The sequence below is a fragment of the Monodelphis domestica genome, chromosome 3, assembly GCF_027887165.1.
Source record: "Monodelphis domestica isolate mMonDom1 chromosome 3, mMonDom1.pri, whole genome shotgun sequence".
Taxonomy (NCBI): Eukaryota; Metazoa; Chordata; class Mammalia; order Didelphimorphia; family Didelphidae; genus Monodelphis; species Monodelphis domestica.
This window is the reverse complement of record NC_077229.1, coordinates 260,366,125-260,389,549: the sequence shown is the minus strand read 5'-3', so window position 1 is coordinate 260,389,549 and position 23,425 is coordinate 260,366,125. Positions and strand designations below refer to the sequence as shown.

The 23,425-nt window shown below is 39.2% G+C and overlaps 1 protein-coding gene across 8 annotated transcripts in view; it reads left to right on the top strand.

The window, feature by feature from the left end:
* MTCL1 (microtubule crosslinking factor 1) overlaps positions 1 to 18,074 on the top strand; it is a 166,431-nt gene extending 148,357 nt beyond the window's left edge. For 6 of the 8 annotated variants that reach the window (XM_056823678.1, XM_056823674.1, XM_056823672.1 and 3 more), the window contains 2 exons: positions 1,803 to 3,360; positions 16,859 to 18,074. In XM_056823678.1, coding sequence (XP_056679656.1) covers positions 1,803 to 3,360; positions 16,859 to 17,053 — 1,753 coding nt within the window. In that variant the 3' untranslated portion in view covers positions 17,054 to 18,074. Of the gene's footprint in view, positions 1 to 1,802; positions 3,361 to 3,811; positions 5,455 to 13,720; positions 13,779 to 16,858 lie in introns of those variants that run through there. The other 2 variants (XM_056823676.1, XM_056823677.1) reach the window with 2 other exon arrangements.
* The last annotated feature ends 5,351 nt before the right edge of the window (positions 18,075 to 23,425 follow it).

The window sequence follows — 23,425 nt, the reverse complement described above, 5'->3', positions numbered from 1 at the left end:
CTTCCAGGCTCTTTTAAAGGAGTTTAATAATGATACTATACATTCATTTTTCCTCAGAGAAACAACTATGAGGAGAAATAGAGGACTGTGGGTCATGTCATGAAGCCTAGAGTATGTATTAGTAGGACCTGGGTTAGCTAGCTGCCCTCATGTACTGAATCCTAGTGTAAAAGTTCCACAAAGAAAATGGGGCAGCTAAGTGGTCCAGTGGATTGAGAGCCAGGCCTAGAGATGGGAGGCCCTGGGTTCAAATTCAACCTCACATATTTCTTACTATGTGATGCTGGACAAGTCACTTACCCTATTGCCTAGCCCTTACCACTCTTCTGCCTTGGAAGCAATACACATTAATGATTCTAAGACAGAAGGTAAGGATTAGAAAAAAGTGATTGGGATTATGGGAGAAAGACCTATAAGATCAAAGTAAGATAACTGAACCAAACCAGCCATGAACAGTCATTCCCATGGAGGAAGAATTTTAAATGGATCTATTCCAAGATCCTTTGGGATTCCATTTCCCCAGGGAGTGTCCTAATGAATTTCAGATCAAAGATTACCCAGAGGCATTTAAATTTATGGTTAGCTATTAGTGGATGCTCCAACATCCATAGAATCTAGGCAAATGTAGATTCATGGAAAATAAGAACTAGAAGGTATCAAATTGTTCAGTACAGTCCATTCATTTTAGAGCTAAGGAAAGTCATCTGGGACAAAGATAGACCCCAAAGCCAATCACCTGCTTTCTTCCATTTACACACAAGATTCTAGCTCTGATGAACCATCATGGCGGAGCCTAAAGGTATGTGTAGGGGAAAGCCTTAAAAAAAGCTCTCTCTTTCTGAGTGACTAGAGTAGTTGGCTCATAGCTATTAATTGCCCACTTCTTTTCCATACAATGTTAGGTCATTTATCCCAGGGGAAGCATTAGGTATCATGTGTCAAAAGACCTTAAAGATGTCAGGCAGAAGAAGCCTAGGAAAAACTAGGCAAGTTTGGGTAGTCTCTGATTCTTTTCTATATATCGTGTGTGTGTGTGCACGTGTGTGTGTGTCTGTCTGTCTGTGTGTATGTGCATGCGTGCTTCCAGAATAATCTATGTTGGGGGAGGTTAGGGGGAAAAAGGCAGAGCGCTCTGTATCTTTGCCACCAATGTGTTCTTTTCATCCAGTGAATTGAGCAGCCACAGTCCACAGTGGATGTGGCCAGAAGAAGAAGGGGCCTTTGGGCCACAAGTCAGTGTGGACAGGAACAGATAGATTTTTGTAGGAGAAATATTGGTAGATTATTTTCCAGGTGGAAGTAGGACATTTACTGTCATTTTTTTTCTTTTTGCTGTCTGGTTTGGGGGTCTTTCATGGCTTGTTAAGACCTCCTCCAGAGAATGGCTAGGAGCCAACAGATGAGAGAAGTACAGGGCTTGATGGGGAAGTTGAAACGGTCGACTGAATTGAGATTCAGGGATATTATTTATGAGTCAAAATATTCCATGCTATCTTGCCTTTTGTCACAGGGGAGAGTTGGTTGTGTTAAATTCCGACTAACGCAAAACCACCTGAACATTGCTAGAATTATACCAGGGTCCATGAAAACACCCTGTGGGATCAGCTGATGCCTGAAAAAAGCACCATCAAACATGGAAGTGTACCACAAGCATTAAAAGTGCTCTTTAGGAGAGGGAAGTTTCATCTACAGAGGGGGAGCAAAAAAGAATGACAAGGGTCCGGTTTCCTTTCACCGTGCCAGAACTTTATCTAGCAGGATGTGTGGCGGGTTTATGATCTCTTCTTTTCTGCTTTTCTCAGGGCAGTATCAGTGTCCTCCATGTCTGAGTTCCAGCGCCTGATGGACATTTCTCCCTTCCTGCCAGAAAAGGCCATGCCTTCTGCCAACCACAAGGAGGACATCACTCCTCCCTTGTCCCCTGATGACCTGAAGTACATTGAGGAATTTAACAAGAATTGGGACTATCCTCCATCCCAGAGCCGCAGGAATGGGTTGGCTGAGAAGCCCCCGGATTCCTGGGCAGAAAGGACCGAAGGGGGGAGGTCGGGGAACGATGTCCCCGGGTCATCGTGGTACCTCACCACAAGCGTCACCATGACCACCAACACCACGACCAGCCCCGAGCACTGCCAGAAGCAGCCTTTGAAGAGCCACGTCATTGCGGACAAGACGGGGGTGCGCGTGTTTCATAGCCCACCGGCGGTCCGCCGATTTGACAACCCGGCGACGGCAGGCAGCGAGGAGAAGGGCCAGGGGGACCCTAACTTGTTGCTCTCTGTGAACAAAGCCAAAGGGAGCATGGGGGAGGCAAAAGTCACCTCCCCCGAGCACGCATTTGGCAGGTGGCCCTGTGAACACCCAGGGCACCACAGAGACAACTTGGAGGGTGGCTTCCACCCTGCGGAAGGCCCTGTTTGCACGACCGTGGGCTTTTCCTCCTCCCTGCATAGCCTTGAGATGTCCAAGAACATGAGTGACGACATGAAAGAGGTCGCCTTCTCTGTGAGAAACGCTATCCACGCCAGCCCCAAGAAGCCTCAGCTCAAAGATACGGCCTGTCAGACCAATGGGTGCAAGACTAAAGGAACACAGACCACCCAGACCATGAATGTTGGCCTACAGACTGAAACCCTGCGTGGTGGAAGCATCACCAGCAGTCCCCACAAGTGTCTCACCCCAAAGGCAGGGGGTGGCACCACACCTGTGTCATCCCCCTCCAGGAACCTCCGGAACCGGCAGGTGTCACCTGCCATCGAGAAGGTGCAGGCCAAATTTGAACGCACGTGCTGCTCCCCCAGGTACGGGTCACCCAAGCTCCAGAGGAAGAGTCTCCCTAAAGCTGACCAGCCAAATAATAGAGCCCTGCCAGGGACACCCCAGAAAGGGTTCAGTGAATCTGCCTGGGCCCGCTCCACCACCACAAGGGAGAGCCCCGTGCATACCACCATCAATGATGGACTCTCCAGCCTGTTCAACATTATCGACCACACTCCCGTGGTCCAGGATGCCCTCCAGAAGGGAGTCCGAGCTGGCAGCCGCTCTCGCTCAGCTGAACCCCGACCAGATCTGGGCCCAGGTCAAGAAACAGGCACAAGTTCCCGGGGAAGGTCACCTAGCCCCAGTGGGGCTGGCACCGAGACAGCCAGAGAAGAAGGGGGAGAAGGTACCCCCGTGAGGCAGGACTTATCTGCTCCTCCCGGCCACACACTGACTGAAAATACTGCCAGGATCCTGAACAAGAAACTTTGGGAGCATGCCTTAAAGGAAGAGAGGAGACAGGCTGCCTATAGCCCCCCAAGTCTTAATAATGACAGCAACATGGGAGAAATGATCAAAGCTGAACCAGGGTCCATTGAGGTAATGAGCATCTTTCCCTCCCTTGGTTCACTGTCTTTGTATCCTAAGCTCCTACCCGTTGGCTTTTTTTCTGCTAAAGGGTGGCTATAGCTTGAGCTTAGGACTACTACACAGAGTCATTTGGCTTTAAAGAGTTAAGAGGAATTACTGAGAGTTGTGGGACAGGGAGGTATCTGGCTTAGGGAAGAGGGGAATTAGGAAAAAGGTAAATCCTGAGTTATTTCAAGAGAAGTTGTCCTATATCAATTCCTCCTAGCAGCCAGTGAAAATGTGGATTGGCCCAAGCCAATCATCAGTCATATGCTAGTGACAACTGCTTATTTTTCTAAGGACTTTCATTTGGGATCATCATATATAAGTGTGTACATAAATATGGTAAACTAGGATTCCTTTTTTTTCCCTTTGGTGGTAAGTGTGTATATCAAAGCTGCCTCCGTTCTCTGCACCACAGGTCTTATAGATGACAAAATCATTCAGAGTTTGGAATTGACTCCTTTTGGTCAAGTTGTGAAGTTGTCAATGTGTATACTAGAACATCAAAGCTCTCTTCTTTCTGAGGGAACCAGGATAAAAAGGCTTATTTTAATCTTCTCTCCATACTAGCTATGTGACCTTGAACATGTTAATTCATCTCTCTAGGTTTTGATTGTCTGTTAAAGTAAGGATAATATAAGAAAAAAATTATAAGTGGAAATTATATGAATTAATAGTGATGATAATCATAATTTTATTAACCTTGTCACACCATGCTAAACCTAAAATTATTTTTACATGTGTAATATGTGTGTCCACATGAATCATATATATATATATGTATGTATTTGGCTTGCAAGTGGCACAGTTAGGTATGATCTGAGGTCTGGCCCTTCTCTGCAAAGGAGAGTTGAGGATTATGCCTACATCCCTAATATGCCAGCTCAGGGAGAAAGGGACAGACAGGCCAAAGAGCACCACTCAAGCTGGATGTTCTTTCTTCTCATCCAAAAGGTATCAGGCTAGAATACCTTTATATCTATCCATTCTCCTGCAAATATTGGCATTCTGGGAGAAGAGAGTTTAAGAACAAAAGCCTTTCCTTGAATAATCTTAACAGGTAAGGTAGTCCTTAGATTAATCTCACTGACATAGTTCCTTTTCTCTAAATACTAGTAATACAAAATGCCATCATGGAATATGATAGTTAGGTAAACCCATTTATCTAAGCAAAACAGTGAACAGAAATCAGAGAAGTTAAGCAGATTCAAATATACCCCCAAATGCTCAAGAATGAATGAGCTCTTCCATGGAGGGGTAAGCCAAGATCTCAGCTCAAACTAAGAGATTAAGAACTATCTCGCCTAGAGGAGGTTTATTCTTAGCAGAATTTCAATCAAGACCAGGGGGGTTGATTTCCTCCCATGGCTACCATTTCAAAATCTTTTTCTCTCTCCTTCACCTTCTCAGAGTATATCCAATAAGGAAGTCTCTTATGTAGGTAATGCTGAGCATTCTGTCTACCAATCAGAAGTCTTGTCTTCTTTCACATGCAATAGAGCACAAAACCATTCCAGGTATGGAATGCATATTTATGTGTAATTTTTTTTAATTCACCATCCTCTCTGTAGCTAGAGGAATAAAAAAAAATACCTTATCATAGGGTTGGTATAAGGGAATAAAAATGAAACCTGTCCTATAGCTTTTTCTATGTGAGAAAGCGAGTTGCTATACAAGAATAAATACCATACCATGATGATTGAAGTATAGGGTATACTGGCTTAGGAGTATCTTGACCCATTATAACTAATTAAATGAACTTATTCTATATCTCTATCTTGTAAAATCATTTCATTTCTTTGAGACCCTCTTTAGTGGTCATGTACTCCATGAATCTTTATCTGATCCCCTGGCTAGAAGTGATCCTTTTTTGCCTATGTACACATCTTATTCTAACTTGTATCAGAATTATGTATAGATCTTATTCCTCTATTAGAATGTAAGCTCTTTGAGGGCAGGGGCTATGTCATTTTGCATTTTTGTATTCCCAGTGCCTTTCACATAGTAGGCACTTAATAGATGGAGAATGAATTAAATAAATATTCTGTATGCTTGACACCCTAGAGCAAGTATATTCTGACAATTGATCACTGGACTTAGAAACATCCCACAGCTATCCTGCTTTATAAATGGCAGAGAAGCAACTCTATTCATGATGTCACCCTTCTTCCTTTTGTTCTAGGCTACCATGGCTACTGTAGATATAGGCAGAAGGGGAGACATTCCCAGCTCTCCCAGGTTTCCTTCTTGCCAAAAGCCACAGCTAATTTTTCACACTGCAGCATCATTATAAGTAATGGTGAGGTTTCCAGGACAATCCAGAAAATACAACCAATTCTGGACTAGACTCTATGTTGGTTACACTCCATAACCATTTACAAAAAGGCAAATTGTCGTTTCATCTGCACAGTTTTAAGGGAAAATTCAGCTTCAGCTCTAAAGAACTGACTGAGCAATGAATTTGGGTGGTGGAGGAGAGGAAACTAAAATTAAGCTTTGCTTATATAGCCAACTGGGAACTAATGCACGATGCTTCCTAGTGAAGTTTGACTTCATTTCGTAGGAATCTATAAGCCCCCATCACCATTCTCAACCACATAAGACCTAGACATGAGCCAATAGTTTTCGACTCAGAAACTATTTTGTGGACTCACACAAAACATTTCTCATTTGACCTGCCTTCTTGATCACTTGCCCCTGACTTAGGTCTCTAGTATTAATTTGCCATTTTCATTTGAGAGCAAACAGGTTGGGGGAAAAAAATTCTAAGAATTTTGAAAAGAATGTAGCTAGCTGGAAAGCCACATCCATACTTTTTACTGACTAGTCTTCAACACCTTTCTCTCACTATTTACTCATCCCAGCTATTAAAAAAAAACCCTTAAATTTCCATTCAATTTATCCTTTCCTCTCTTATTTTAGGATTATTATCCCCAATATTTCCAAAACGATTCCTTCTCTTTGTTCTATTTGCCCTTTACAAATGGCACATCTCACATTAGTCCACCCATTCCTTTTGTGGGTCTTCTCAGATTATTTACATTTTTTTCAATAACAGGGTTTAAAAGTGATATCCCCAAAGTTGTTTGCCATTGGGGTTCCATTATCTTTTTTTAACCCATAAAACTTCTGTCTTAGAATGGTTCCTAAGTATTTGTTATAAGGCAGAAGAGTGGGAAGGGCTAAGCAATTGGGGCTAAAGGACTTGTCCAGGTTTCCACATCTGGCAGGTGTCTGAGGCCATTTTTGAATAAATTGAACTAATTAATTAAGAATATTTTTCCATGGTTACATGATTCTTGTTCTTTCCCTCCCTTCCTCCCTCCCAGAGCCAACAAACAATTCCACTGGGTTTTACATGTAACATTGTTCAAAATCCATTTCCATATTATGAGGTCACATTTTGAACCAGACCTCCTGTCTTCAGATTTAGCTTTCTATGCACTGAGCCACCCACCTGCCCCTTCCATTATCTTTTCATTAACAGCTCTCAACATTAGAAAGTTTAACCACTCTGGAACAACGCTACTCTCCTCCAAAGTAGATCTTCCTGGCGTTTCTCTCTTCCAGTTTCTACTTGCTTGTCTAATGTCTATTGTGAATACTTTTCTCTGTATTTATGTTTCTCAAATTATATGGCCTGGACCTGTGGTTTCAGTGCTATAAGAAACAACCTCTAGCTTAATGTCCTACAGCTTCAAACTCTAGAAGACTGCCTGAAATCCTGAGAGATTAGAAGACTTGCCTAGGATCACACAGCTAGTATGTGTCAGAGGCAGGTTTTGAACCCACGACCTTCAGACTTCAAGGCCAACTTTCTATCCACAATGCCACATTGCTCCAAAACTTCAACTGATGTGCCTTGCTTATTGTATTGCCATATTATCCTACTCGCACTCATTCAAGTCATCAATATTTCCACAGTATCTAAACAACATGTTTAGTACTCTTCTGAAGTATGAAATGATAAGCATGTTTCAATTTTAGTGATTTTCTTTGTTTTCCCCTTACATCTCTTCTATGTTTCTGATAACCCTGGAATTTTTGGTACCATCTAAACCAGTAATTAGCCAGCTCATGAAATGGTTATTTACTCCTTAAAGATCTTAAATGAAAGGAGACTTTCTACTGAGCCACCTCCCCACAAAGCCTTTAAGCATCCCTATACTAAGAACCATGGCATCATGAAGCATCACCTTATAGCCTTTATGACCTAGCCAGTCATATCAGTTTTTTCTTTTTTAAATTTTATTGATTTGGGTTTTTTTTGTTACATTAAAATTCCCAGCTATCTCCCTCCTTCCTTCCTCTCCCTGAAATAGAGAAGGAAGCATTTAGCAAAAAAGATCTATGTATGTATAAAACTATGTCTTGCTTATTTCTATTTATCAGTTCTTTCTCTGGATGTGGACAAACGTCATTCTTCAAACAATATTTCTATTGCTATATATAATATTGTCTTTGTTCTACTTGTTTCACTTCATAATTTAATATAGATCTTTTGATGTTTTTTTTTAAATTAACCTGCTTGCCATTACTTACTAAATAAAAAAAAAAGACAGACCAAAGGGTCAAGAATATTAAAGGAATTAATATAAAAAAATTAAAAGGAAAGAGGTCTAGCATTACCACATTTTAAACTGTTATTATAAAACAGTAATTACCAAAACTATCTGGTACTGGCTAAGAAATAGAAAAGTAGATCAGTGGAACAGGGAAAACATATAATAAACAGTAGTAAAAAATTTACAGTTATATCAGTTTTACAAATGAGTCAAGGTGCTTTCTTCCATGGAGGTCCTCCACGCAATGATGATGAACAAGGAGGCTACCTTGACTCTTAAAAGTATCATTTACTATGATTCTAAAGCATGGAGTCTAGAAGAGACAACCACGTTGAAAAAATTCTGGATATGAACCTTCAACAGATTATATATAGATAATATAATATATATGTATAATATAACTCTTAGAAAGAATACAGTTAAATTTAAATTTAGAGTGGTTCTGTGGTAGACTATTAGTTATTTAGTAATAAATTTGGGGTGCCATATCAGATCACAAAAATCACCCATAAAAGCATGAAGGAGTGGAGAAACAAGCTGAGAGTCAGGAAGGTTTGTACTGTTTCAAGTACTGCTTCTGACACATATTAGCTGTGTGACACTGGACTTACCTCTCAGTTTTTCAGGCCACACTCTTAAGTTGAAGAACAGTTGTTGAACTGGGTTGATAGGAGTTAAACTTGCTAGAAGTTGCTTAAATCAGTAAACCACAGAAGTAAACTTCTTTCTCTAAAAAAAAGTGCATAGAAAAATTATTTAGTCAATCAGCAAATATTTATGCCCTAACTCCATGCCAGCCATTAGTCTGGGGATAGAAAAATGGAATAAGAGAAATGCAGATAACTATGCATAGACAAGATATACACTGTGTTAAATGAAAACAAGTGGCATGAAGGAAGGAAGTGTTCATGATGGTAAAATCATGGCTCCTAAAAGTGTACATTGTGAAGTTCAAAATATATTTTGTGTATCTTCAGCTTTAATTTGTAATTCTGAAATTCATAAGCAATTTGAAGGGAACTAGCATAAAAGATGTTATTTTAATTCCCTTCCTCCCTTTTACTTCTGCCTTTAAATTTCAGTCAATGTGCAATATTTAACTCTTCTCTCCTCCTTCATTTCCTCCCTGCCTTTCCTTTCCACTTCTCTCTTCCCTTCTCCTTTTCTCCTTCCCCTCCTTTCTTCCTCTCCCATTATCCATATTTATATGTGTATGTATATTTGTATACACGCACACACACACTCTATTTCCACATTTACATACATATATTCACACACTCCTACTCACAAAGCAACTTTTCCCAGAAGATCTTTGAAATTCTACTTTGCATTCTCGGCAATTTGCTTTCTCAGATGAAACATCTGAGATCCCTTCATCGTAAGCTCTTTTAGGCTATTTCACATGTCTGAGCTTTTGATGTATCTAACTCGTACAGTATATTCCATTAATTGTTTCACTGCCTAAAACTGAAAGCATTACAATTCGGAATTTTGAGAATCACACTTTTCTGCCTCCCTCATATCTAGTTCACCCTCAAGCTTGCTGATGTTTCTCTCTATCATATTTCTCAGGACTCCATGCTTAGCAATGCCTGGCAAATGGTAGGTGCTTAATACATTGACTAATACTTCCTTTGTTTTTATCCATGCTATAATTCTAATAATTATAATTCGAAAGTATGCCTTAATCATCTTGTGTTCAGATGCCTTCAGGGACCTCCTCTCATAGTTCCCTTCCTCCAGTCTTTTTTATTTATCCAAATAGTCATACATGTCAACAAGAATCTCCTTCTCAAGCATTGTTTGCCAGCCCAAACTATGATACAGACCAGAAAAATATCCAAATTCTCTATGACAGATCTCTTCACCCTCTAAAGCTTTAGTGCATCAATTCTCACCAAGGAGGTAAAGACTTAATCCTACAATGCTTTAGTTTTACAAAGTGCTTCCCTCCCTCCAAGCCTGCAAGGTAGATCATTATCCTCATTTTAGAAATCTCAGAGGGATTAGGTGACTTGCCCATAATCACACAGCTAGGAACTGTCAGAGTCAGAATTGGATGCCAGATCCCCCGGGTTCAAGTCCAAGGCTCTTAATTTCTGCTCCTCTATCCTGACATATATGAACAGTAGGCCATAAGAAAGTGACAGTTTTTCCATTTGGGGTTTTGGGAAAAGGAGAGCAAAAATTTTGTGAACCAATAACAATGTGCCATAGTTTGTTGCTGGCCCAAGGATAGACCACTTGAAAACACTACTGTTCAATGTTATTCCCTTGCTTAAAAGGGTACTACTTGTTCCAGGATCTCAAGTTATCAGGGTCCTTCCCCAATTAGCTATCACTCCCATAACTAATTTCTTTTGTCCACCATTAAATACCCAGAGCATCCATCCTCTCTACTCTAGCCAAGCTATGGTGAAGATTGGATTTAGCTATCTCCTGATTGTAACAATGAAGGCACTTAGCTGCTAAGTATATTCATTGTTACAATCAGGAGATAGCTAAATCCAATCTTCACACTATCCTGCCCTCCACCCCTTCCTAGGGGTGTTTTACTCAGTTTTTTGAAAAAACATATTTAGACCAACTATATGACTTTCAAAATATTACAATGACATGAATATACTCTAAGTTCCAGAAAATGTTTTGGAAAATCTAAACATACTCTGCATAAGAGCTGAGACATGAGACTTGCTTTCTTCTTCCTCAGGCAAATGAAGAATTCAACAAAAACAATAAGAATATTTTATATCAGAAATGAGTTTCTATTCAGAGGGACAGGTGACTTTACATGGAAGTTTTTATTTAAAATGTCCATAATGATCATACTTATTCAATCCTATAGTTAAAGAGTCATTCAAAATTACCCATGCACTTGTCTAGGATGATTAATGATTATTTTGAGGACATTGACTTGTCTTCTTGGTCAGCTGCAATAATTTTTGTGAAAGTTGAATTTGTCAGTACTTAATTGTCATTAGTATGGTTCTTTCTTTTGTATGTATATTTAGACATTTTAATTTCACTTACAGGCATGGTTATAAAGTTTTTACTACATTATAGATCTCAAAAACTATTTTTTCCATATCTTGGCAGAGTATATTGCAATAGAAATAGTTACTCAAGGATGGATATTTATTTGTGCCCATTCCCCATTAATGCTTTTTAAAAATTGGAATTGTGAAAACAAATTTCCCCAGAAAGAAAAGGAAGAAATTCCTGGCTCTGATACTAGCTCACCATGAGTGACCTTGGGTGATTCACTTAACTTCCCAGGGCCTCAGTTTCTTCACCTGTAAAATGAAAGAGTCCATAATTACTGTAGTCCAAACCTCTACTTACCACCTAACTTATTCCCTGCGAGCAAACGTGAATATTTTCTGCACAATTTTTCATATGCCAGGTATGAGTTTTTGCATATACCTTATTAATAGGGCTGCTAGCTCTCCTAGATAGACCCAGAGTCTCCCAGAATCATTCACAAGGCTCCTGCCTCTTTAGCAGAAAGACTGTTTTTCCAGAGGCTTTGGACAGCTGAGGTCACCCCAGTGTCCTTCACTGCCTTTCTTTTTGTCCACTTTCTTAAACACCAATGGACTAGAAATAAATGGACTCTTTCCTTATTTCCTCTCAGAATGTAGTTCCAATGCTACCATTCTCTGTGCATTACTGCTTCCTTTCTACTATACATGTCCCCCTAGATCTCTCAGTACTAAAAGGTTCCTCTTTGTTCAATCTACAGATCTGCTAGATAGAATCAGAAAAGAATATGTGTGGATCTGCTACTTTATCTCTTTTGGGAAGACTCCACAAGAATAGATTGTCTGGGTGTTTATAGTCTTAGAGCATTGCTTGTAGAAGGGCAACTGGAAGTTTAAATACTTAGCCTTAGTCACACAGCCATTGAGTATCAGAGGGAAAACTTGAACCCAGTTCTTCTGTCTGGCCTTTGAGGCCCATTCTCTACTCACTAAAATAATAATGGTACCTGTCCTTTAGGAAAATAATTAATAAAATATTATTGTCTTTGGGAGGCTTTTCCTATGACCTAAATCATTTGTAAAGTTAAATGCATACTGTGCAAAGGACAAATATTGCTGATTAAGTGTTCTTAGGTGACAAATGATGCCTTCTGAATGTTCTCCATCAGCCCCATCTCTAGGGCCCAATTCTCCTAGGTAAGTGCTGGTTTTTGTCAGTTACACAGCCATGGAGGCTCTCTTTATGTGCGAATGTCCTGCATCCCCCAGGAACCTGGGGAATATGTCCAAGGGCTTTGCGCTCAAGCATTAACTTGGCTGTGCCTGCAGTTGTTGTTCCATGGTTGGGAATGAAACAGCAAATAAGTTTTAGGAAATGGACTTGTGCTCTGGGCTATCAACAGATTAATGAGTTTTTCTATAAGCCTTCAATGAGAGGAATAAAAGGGCTTAATGAATGAGTCACACCACTAAGGTGTACAGAAAATGGTTTTTTATCATGGCTAAGCTGGTGCCCTTTGAGTTTCTTTTTTAAAAAGAAAAGTCTCCTTGTGTTTCCTTCTTTTCCAACTATTTCCAGCCAATGGAATCGATTGGCTTCCTTCTCTGCAGCCTGGCATGATGTTGGCAGTCCAGCACCCGCATGGAGCATTGATTGGCACCCCTTCTTCCTTTTCTCTCAGAGCTTTGCTTGATCTCTATGTCCCAACTCAATTATTTAGTTCTCTAACTTGATTCCATACATTAGAACTTTTTGAAGAATATGTTTCCCCACCTTCATCCATATTGATGGACCAGCTCTGGCTCTCACGTGAGCCCAATAGAATGAGAGCAACTTCCAAACTAAGTCATTCCCCCTCGATGCCAGTTAGTAGTGCCTAACCCTACTGGTTCACTGAATACTCTCTGAGCTGCCTACCACAAGCTCATTTACCAAATGCTAACTCAGACATTTAGATCCACTGGAAGTTGATCTTGTTTTAGGTTCACAGGATTCTTGCTCTTGATACAAGGGAACCAGAGTAACTCTGTAGTCTGTTCCGGTATATCTTTTAGGGAGAGAACAGCACATCTCTGTTGCTAAGCTCACTGTTTAGTTCCTCTTACCTCCCACTGACAGCTGTGGTACCTATTTCAGCAGTCAAGGAGGAAATGGTGAGAAGCCAAAGCACAAAGAGAGATGCTATCCTTCAAAGGTCAAATTCTCCCCTTTGGCCTGCCATCCATCCTCCTCATAGGTTTCGGTGAAAAAGAGTAAAGCAGAATCTTTAGAATGGGTAGTGGGCATATCCTGATCTTTGTGAGTTAACTAAGACAGGCAGCACAATTGTTTTCCTGTTTCTCATAGTTTCAGGACCACAGGCCACATCACTCAGATTTCCTCATCTTAGTTCACCAGGAAGGAATTTGAAATGTTAAAAACAGAGGAGAGATTGGAGAAGTGACTTAAAACTGGATAGGAATCTCTGCTGTGCTGTTCCTCAATGATATATTTTGTTTTTTCGGTCGTTGTTTCTCAGCTCTGAAATGATGAGAGATGATGGGTCCTTTCCTCTGCTCAGAAACCTAGATTATCTGTGTGCTTTAATATAAATGTGCCCAATTCTGTCAAGGGCTTGAAGTTTTTACCTTGTTTGCTTCCCACAGGGGATGGCTGGGAGGGTTACCCACAGCCATCCTTCTTATTGACTATATAATATCTTTACTCTGTTTTCTTTTTAAAAATTTATTTCCAACCTTTTTGCTTCTCTTTTTTCTCTTTCTTCTGTCTGTTCTATCCAGAACCAAACTGTCTTACTAACAACCCCCTGGGGACTCTAACTTTGCCTGCCTCACTGCTGTAAGTGCTTTCTACCTTGTTTTCCAAAACTCTCTGAAGGTTTCATTTTGCATAACTATTGGTTCAGATTTGTACCCTCAAAAACAAAACAAGAATACGTGAAGTTAGCAGTGACCTACTGTACTAGTTAGGCTTCCCCAACACAACCCAAAATTGATATGTTGAAGTAAGAATAGGGAACAACTCCTGTGAGCTTCAACTCGGTCCCTACTACTTAATGAGAAGAAATTGATTTTCACTGAGGCTAGGTCAAGATTGATCCCACCTTAATGCCTAGGAGAGAGAGGCATTTTGCAGCCATTATAGTGAAAAGAATTGCCTACCAACAAGGTCAGACCATTTTATAGAATGAAGAGGTATTGGCTTTGATGAGGACTTCTTTTTACCATGGCAAACAGTTCTAGCCCAGAATTCTCCATCTAGATTTCTGAAAAAACCCTAATTTTTTTTCACCAAGTCCAAACCTGCTTGCCAGTAAATCTGCCCAACAGAAATAGTGGTGTAATCTACAAACTGTGACCCAAAAATGAGATTCCTTTTTTTTTTTTAAGAAAAGATCCTGGAATATATGCATTCAAATGCAGATCTATCTTTATCTCAATAAAGATTTCTTATTCTAGTCAAGCTGCCAATGCTTGAAACATTTTTGGAGCACCTTTTATAAAATTGCTTTTAGCAGCAGCTTAAAGCTCACACAAGGAAATCCATCTCCAGATTTATAATCACAACCGTTTTTTTCCTAAACAAAAACCTGATTGCACAGCTTTAATCAATAATCTTACTCTGCAGATGAATGAGTTATCTTTGGCTATTTCCAAAAATCAAATCCATGCTCAAAGACATCACTAAGGATATTCAACACAATGCCATGGGTTCTGAAAACTATTCTATAAGGAATAGCACAATGAAGTAATATCATGGCCGTTGAGGTGACTCCTTTGAAGGAGATACCCTCACTTTACTGGGCAAAGAGGTTATGGCATGTATTTTACAAAATGGGCCATGTTGTTTTATGCAGAATCTCTCTTTACGGTCAGAACTGGCAAGTATGTTGCCTGGTAGAGAGGATATTCATTTATTTTGAGTAGAGTTTTGTAACAGTTAAAATGTTCCAGTAAAAGCCTTTTTTTTTTCCCTAGTCAATATGAGAGCATTATGGGGCTGTGAGAGAGGAGCTATGATAATCCCAATCAAAGAAACAAAGAAAACCACAAAAGCTTTTAGAAAGCCACATAAAGCTATTAAAATGCCAGAAGCAGAGGCACAAATCAACCAAATGGGTACTTCCTCTCTAGCTGGTTGTGACTCTTACAGGTATCACAGCACACATGGTCTTCTGTAAGAGAGGCCCAAAACAGAGGCATTTTTCACAAATCATGTTCCCTTACACCCAATGCACTGGGGTGAGGTAAGGACATGGAGCCGCTACTCCTAGTGTTGACTTGTGTCTCAGCAACTGATACTATTTCCCCTGGAGAACCATTCCTTAGGGATACAGCACCAAGGAGGGTATGTGCTTTGCTAACTTTTTATGTCCGCCATTAACATTTAGCACTAACCCCTTGGAAGACAGGGATTGTCTTAAAAAAAAAATGATCTTGAATGTTAGTAATTTATAACATCTTCCCATCTACTCCAAAGAAATGTAGGGAATTATCCTGACTCCTTTGTCATCTCAGATCCAGTCAGGCAGTTCAAAAGCTTACTTCAGCTACTCTCTGTTGCAGTAGCCATCTTTAACTCTTGCTTGTTCCTTCAATGCCATCCATCTTTATTTCCTGTTTCATGTCATCCAGACATCATATTCCAATGTCTTGCTGTTGCTCTAATCCACTGTCTCTCTTATCATCATCATCCTGTTGTCTTCATGTTCCATGTCACTTGTATTAAATCCTTCTGTGCTTAATTGACTGCCTGAGTGGTTATCAGTCTCCTGGTTTTATCACTATCCTTTCTTTGCATAATATGGTTTATGCTTTCTGCCATCTTGTTTGCCATCTCAACTTTTGGTTGTATGACTGATATTAAGACTTAACTTAGACATCCTGTGTCAGCCTCCTCATCACTGCTGTGTATATTTTCAAATGCCATCAGATTCCCATTTATGGCTTCCTCGTTTCAACAGATAAAAACTAAGCTTGGCAATTCAACTTTTTTTTAAGGTGAGATACGAGCGAACCCTTTAAATTTTGTCATTGAGGGCATTGTGCAATATTTCAATATGTATTGCAGAATTCCATTTTCAGAATATGTGCAGGATACCTATAATAGAAAATCTCAGGTGTGCTTTGCCTCTAATTTTTATGATACTGTTACAATGAGCCAATATAGAGAAAAACTAGACCAAAATTAAGATTTTTTTCTACATTATAGGTTTTTGTTAAACTTGTTGTCTTTCAATCTGGAATATCATAGTAGCTTGTGGCCAGGTTTGGTTTTTTTGTATATGTCATTGTTAATGCATTTGGAAGAAGTCACTAGGCTTTGTTCCTACATGGATACCAATGCAGATGATGGCATGCCTAACTAAGTATTTTGTATATCTTGCCTTTAACTACACAGATCATTATTAAGCATAACATTAATTGGAAGATATATATATGTATATATATATATTTGACCAATTTAATTGTCTAGATAATAGCCACAAAATCTGCTCTCCATGTCTTATTGATATTCCAGCCTATACTGTGAAGCATTTGTGTAATGATATTCTCTTTACAAAATAAGTTTTCTTACAGACAAGGCTGGCCATTTTTTTTTTTATGCCTTACTGTCTGCAAGTTAATTTATGCATTGAAAATTTTCCTCTAACAGTATCGATCTTAGGTCCTCTCTCAGAAGCAAAGGAACAGTTAATGATCAAAATAAGAAGTAAACATGACCCATTTCTTCTGCTCATTTCCTTCAGACATTTTCTAACTTTCACTTGGCATTTGAACATAGAAAGACTTGCATTATTTGTCTATACTGTGCTCCATTTTATCAGGTCTTCACTTTGACTTCATTTGAGGATATAATCACAGCAACACTTATCAATGTTAGTAACTCTTTTTTTTTTTCTTGTCTTGGCTATGAAGGAACTACCTTGTTCTGCGTTAGCTCCACCCCTAGAATCCTGCTTCTCCCGGCCCGAAAGACCAGCAAAACGCCGTCCTCCTTCCCGTTGGGCCCCACATTCCCCCATTGCCTCACAGTCTCAGTCAACTGGAGACCTGACATCCTTGGAGGAACATGGTGGACAGGAACCAGCAGTGGAGAAGCCAAAAAAATGATGCAAGCTGGCATGAATTATCACAGAATAATTCACTGTATTTTGCATAACCATACCATCATCATGACCCAATCCCTGTCCGTAAGGAGAAATGTAGTTTTCCCAAGGTCAAAGAATGTTTAAAAACAAACAAAAACAACACAGCTGCTGAATGTTCAACCTGTGAAACAGAAATGTTTCTAGAATGAAACAGTTAACGTGCCTGTAATAACTTAATTTTTTTCATAGCTCAAAAAACTATTTTTGTCTCCATCTTTTCTACACACAGTATATTAAACAAAAGGTTAATAAGATATAAATTTAAAGAGTAAGAATTTTAAAAAATGTACATTTTAAGAGATTCTGAATGCGCTCGCTCCCCAAATATTGACTGCCTTTTTGTTCAATTTGCACTGTTCCATTTTGGTTTGGTTTATTTCCATGTTGACTTAGGGTGTTTTAAGTTAATTTTGTTCTATTTTGATGTCAGTGTTATTTTTTTAAAGGAAGAATCTTGAAATGTTTAAGATTATATGAAACATCAAATTTCATGTAGTAAAGAAAGCAATTTAGCTGACTAGAATGGTATTCAATAGACTGGAGGGAATACAGGTCAAACAAACACATTAACCAAAAGTCACAAAGAAGGCCTCTGTAAGGCTTATGATGTTAGCTGTATAATCCACACGCCATGCTTGACCTGCATGCCTTTGGGTTCCAAGCTCCCGCGTGCATGTACATACTGCTACTGTACTCTGACCATCGCCTAAATGTGAGCCAATATGTTTAACTGTCGTATTGTTGTGAATTTCCCTGTACTGTACTTTTATTGTTGGTACTATTGCATTGAAGCAACAAATACAACACATTTTTAAATTGTTGTTAAAAGTTCAGCTAGCGATGTACGGTGTTTACTGAGAACTTCCTTGCTTGGAAAATATATTAAGAAAAGACATGAGAATACCAAACTTTAAGAGATGGTTGTGTCACTGTATAAAACTGTGGTGAAATAAAAATAAAGCCCTTGGTATTTAAAAAAATAATCAGATAGCTTGTGTTTTCTTTTTTTGTCCTTTCAACCTTATTTTAGTGATTCAAGCATATGAGTTCTCAAGATGGGGAGCTAGATACTATATCTAAAAATAATTCATTGTATAGAATAAAATATTATAGTAGCATGTGTACCCTGTATGGATCTGATTATAATTTAATTCTTATCTGTATATGAGGTTACCTGGCTAGCGACAATTTCAACCATACCAGGGATAAATATAAAGAAGAAAAAAGATACTATTTGAGACCCTTGGGTTAAAAAAATGCTAACTCCCTTATTTATAGGAGGTCCCTTAACTAGAAAGTCCACTCCTGTCAGGAAGAGAAAATCTTAAGTATTCTCATTCCTAATAACTATTGCTGAAGTTGCTGACTCCAACATCACATTTCTGAAACAGGGAGGAGGTAGATATCAGGGGGAGATTTCTTTTAGATCATAGTACTCTCAAGTGGTTGGACTCTTTCAGAGATCCTGCCTGCATTTCTACACAATGTAGGACAAATCACCATTGCCAATGGACAGAAGAACGAATTGATAGATAATATTCTATGGAATCAATTGAAATTTATCATAGAATATAGATTTAGGTCCACTAGATGTAGGAAAGGAAGGAGTTTCAACCTACACCATAACTACACCTTTTTTCTGTAGTCAGACAATCAGCTTTGGTCTCTCAGAAACATCAGATGCTAGATGATGGAGCAGGACCCAGAGAGATGGGGGGGGAGGGTATTTCTAGCTAGAGCTGTGACAGTAACTGGAAAAGAAACCAAGAGATTCATTCACCTTGAATGATATTGAATGACAACAGGAAATCAAGTCTAAGCAGGTCATCAAGTGAATTGTTCGCAGAAGGGTACACATCTTGAAAAAAGGAGTCAGATAAAACAATAACCACCAGACCTATAACTAGGTCTATTAAGTCAGTTGATAATCACTAATGAAGAATCTCCTGTTTGCCAGGCATTATGCAAAGGTGGGAGGAGGGAATAAAAACAAAATAATTCTTCCTTTCAAAAAACCTACCCCTTATGGAGTAAAATAAAGTATATAAATGGGTAGGATGTATAGCCCATGAAAGTTTCACATATACATGTATGTATATATATATTATCCACTAGGGTTTGTCTAAATGTGTCTCTAAGGGTAGCTTTGGTAGATAAATCTGGAATCTTTCTCATCCTTTCCAAGAAAGATTTTGATTCCAGCCTAGAGAACTATAGGTGAAGGAACCACAAGTCTGACCACATTCTTCTTCTCTGAGAAAGAAATGGGTGCAAGACTAGGATTATATCTATTTGCTCTCCAAATTATTAGTAGTCAAGGAGAATTCATTTTCCTTTTCCCTTATTCCTTAAAGAAGAATGAATACCTCAAACTTAACTCCAATCTTCACAATCTGCAGCCTTGACTCCCACCAAATGCTAATTTTATTTTAAAACCATCTCAAAGAGTGAATAGCAATTAAATTAACCTATCCGCACATATATCGGAAATTAAAATCAGAGAAGTTATACCAGAAAATACAAAGAGTGAATGAACTTTTCAGATGGGAATGAGCAAGCTAGAACTCAAGAGATGTGTTGAGGAACTGACCCTCCCTTACATATCTACCTTCCAAAGTCTGTTCTTACTCTCCATGCATTTCTTGAAGAAGGAATAGGGAAAAATGTCTCTCTTCTCCAAACCTCCAGGTCATTGTCAGTCTAGAGGCATGTAGTCATTTTTTCCATGAATGAGGAGAGTCATGTGCAAGTATTCCAGGTTTAACTTTCAGATGAAATAAGTAAATACAAAACAAATAAAAAGTAAATTTCTTGGTCTGCACTAACAACTTGGGAGATCAGAGGATAATGATTTGAACCAAACTTTGGAGAGTAAGGATTCTAAAAGTCAGAGGAGATCATAGAGTATATTCTTTGCATGGAGGACAACTCATACAAAGGCAGAAAAAGGAAGTGAAATGTAACGTGGAAGTTAAAGTAAGTAGGCCAGTATGATTGGAAGATAAAATGTGTAAAGAAGAAGCCTGGGAAAGTAGTGAGGACAAAATTGTGGAGAGTAGAATGCCAAAAAATCAAAAACAAAAAGTCCATATTTGATGTTAGAGACAATAGGGAATTCCTCAGGTTTTTTAAATAAGAGAATGACATCATCAGAACTATGCTTTAGGAATATTGTTTTGACATGTTTGGGAATAACCAGTTAGGAAGTGATGACAACAGTCCAAACAAGAGATGATTAGGCTACTGAAGTAAGATAATGGCAGTAAGAATGAGGATTTGAGGACAGATGATTCTTCCAGAGATCAAGCATTTCAAAGACACTGGCAGAATCTGAAGCAATTGAATTAAGCTTCTTGTCAGCAAGAATAATTAATTACCAGAAAGAGGAAGCTACAAGATGGCAGCTACACTTGAGTTGAAGTCCTTGCCAGTCCTAGTGTAATTCTAACTTGGCTTTTCCAGGATCATCCTTCCACTTTCCAGGGATTTCTCTCTTCCCCCAACTGAGTTCAAATCTGACCTCGGATACTCCCTAGCTGTGACCCTGGGCAAGTCATTTAGCCTGAGTTTGCTTTAATTTATAGAAGGAAGAAGCAAAATGCTCCAGGATCTTTGCCATAGGGAGTTGGACATGACCAAACAACAAAACATTTCACATAGTTGTCAAGTACTTTACAAACTTAAAGTGCTAGCGATGATGATGATGATGATGATGATGATGATGATGATGATGATGATGATGATGGAATACTATCTGATCTAGCCAATCCAACCTGGTCTTCTTCCTGTTTTTCACATACAACATTCCGTGTCCTGTCTCTATGCTCTTTCTCAGTCTCTTCCCCATGAATTGTGCTCCCTCATCTCTGCCTCCTAAAATATCTAACTTGTTTAGACCTTATCCTGGGTTCAAATCCCAGTTCTGTCACTTATTATCAGAGTGATCTTAGTCATCCTCTCTTGCCCTCAATTCCTCATTTGAATACTGAGGGGATCAGACTAGATGGCCTCTACAATCCTTTCTAGCTCTAAAGCTAGAAAGATGATCCTACAAGATCATGACAAAATTCAGAGAAAGGTAAGATTAGATAGGACTGGAGGAGTTGGCCAAAGCTTGATGGAAGAAGGTAGGGTTCAGATAAGCAGCAAGGTATTTCATAGAATGGGTAATAGCAGGAATAACATGGTAGAATTGAGGATAATGTGTCTAGTACCTGAAAGGTAATAGGGTCAGGTCTTAGATTTAGAACAAGTAGGGCTTTACTAGAACCAGAATCTGGACCAAGGAGTCTACTTCATCTGTAAAATGGGGTGATAATAGTACCCCCCTCATGGAGTTGTCCAAACCAAACCAAGACACACATATGTAATATACTATATAAATGATAGTTTTATCATTATTTTCTACCTTCTACAAATGGCTGCCAAAGAAAAGAGTAAGACAAATTTCTGAAAGGAACAGCAGGGTATGAAGGAAATGCCCAGGAGCTGTCAGTCTACTCCTTGAGGCCATCATTAAGCTCTGAATTCTGTTTTTGACATTAGAAAGAGCAGGTTTCTGAAACAACAGTCAACATTTTTCTCAAGCTTTGCAACTAGACCCTGCCAAGTAGGTCCCATTGAATCTAAACAGCTCAAGACAATTTCCCCCTATCAACTACAATGAATGTGGGGTATCAGCGGCCAGGTCCCACTCTGGCCTCTCAGGAAGATAGCAGGCTATATTGTCAATCTGCAATGTGAAAGAAAAAAGAGATCATTGTGGTTGTAGAACATTAAGAAGGCTTTTGATGAATTACATGGACTACCCAGAAGGAAGGCATTACAGTAGGAATAGAATACTCATAAATCAGTTTACTTAGCTAACCAAAAAGGGCACTGGTATTTCTTAACTTTTCAAGGTATCCTAATGAGTTTCTATGAGTTATTTTAAGACAGATATCTTAGTCATTTTTTTCTTTGGGAAGTCATGCTCTTTTCGCTTTACCCTTTGGGTGGCTCATGCCTTAGACATAGCATGGTAGAGGACTTGGATGCACGACCTGTTTCTGACAGCTTACTACCTGTGTGACTGGGTAAGTCACCTAACTTCCTTGACCCTTAGTTTTCTCATCTATAAAATAAGAGGGGTTGGATTAGAGGGCCTTTGAGGTCCCTTCCAGCTATAAATCTATGATCACATGACTAGCATGGAACAAAATAATCAATTTGAAGTGTATAGAACTATCTATATTGATAAACTCTAAGGATCAGTGTCCACAATCCTCCAGCCTAAACAATTAGCTATAATCTGACCTAGTAGCTCTTTTTTGGAGACCTGCCCCTATGCCTCCTCAGACCCCATTCCTAGACTGCAGAATGGCTTTGGAAGTCCCCCAACCTTCCCAGGACTTCTTCAGGAGCTCAAGTCAAATCCAGGGCAAATGTTGCTTCTCTTCTGTCTTAGAATTTATGCGAAGACAGAAGATAAGGGTTGGCTTTTTTTTTTTTAATCAGGATAAGTCTGAAACACTTAAATCTATTCTTTAGTGTCCTCTAAGGGTTCAGAAGTCTCCCTCAGTCAGGGGAAAGCCCAGAGATAAGCCTAGCCCTGCCTTCTCCCCTTCTTCCCTCTACACAACTACCTAGTTCCAGGATCAGGAAGTCAAAACACATTTATTTATGGACTGCTATGTACTAGGCACTGTGCTAAGTGCTAGGGATGCAAAGAAAGACAAAAAACATGGCTCTGCCTCCTGCCCTATGCAACTCCTCTGTGTCTACTTCATGGTGCCAGAAATTCTGAGAAGAGCTTTATCCCTTTAGTTTAAGGTTTGGTTTAAACAAATATGCAAATCCCTTTGGGATATACCATTTTAAGCCAATATCAGTCATATATGCTTGTATAAAAGATCATGTATGGTAAAATAGCAACTGTTCTGGTGCTGTAGAAAGGATCTTATACTTTACATACTGTACCACAAGGAGAAAGAAAGGAGAAAATCATTAAGAAAAAAAAAAGGGCTCAGAATTCAGGTCCAAGGAAGACAAACTTTTAAAAGTTTACCAAGGACATCATGTTGCCCATAACTTTAAAATACCTACCCCAACAGAAGCATCAGGCAGCAAAGTTAATTATAAAGCCGATGTGCCTTTAAGAGATTTGAAGACCAATCAGAATATCTTTTTGTGTGTGTGAAAAACTTCCCTTAGAAGCCTTGGAAAACTTTTCAAAGAGCTCAAAACGTCTCAACCTCATAAGAACTATTAATGTTCTTAACTACAGGTTTTTGTTTTATTTTATGCTTTTAAAATATTATTCTGAGAAGTGGTGCATAGGTTTTATTAAATTGCC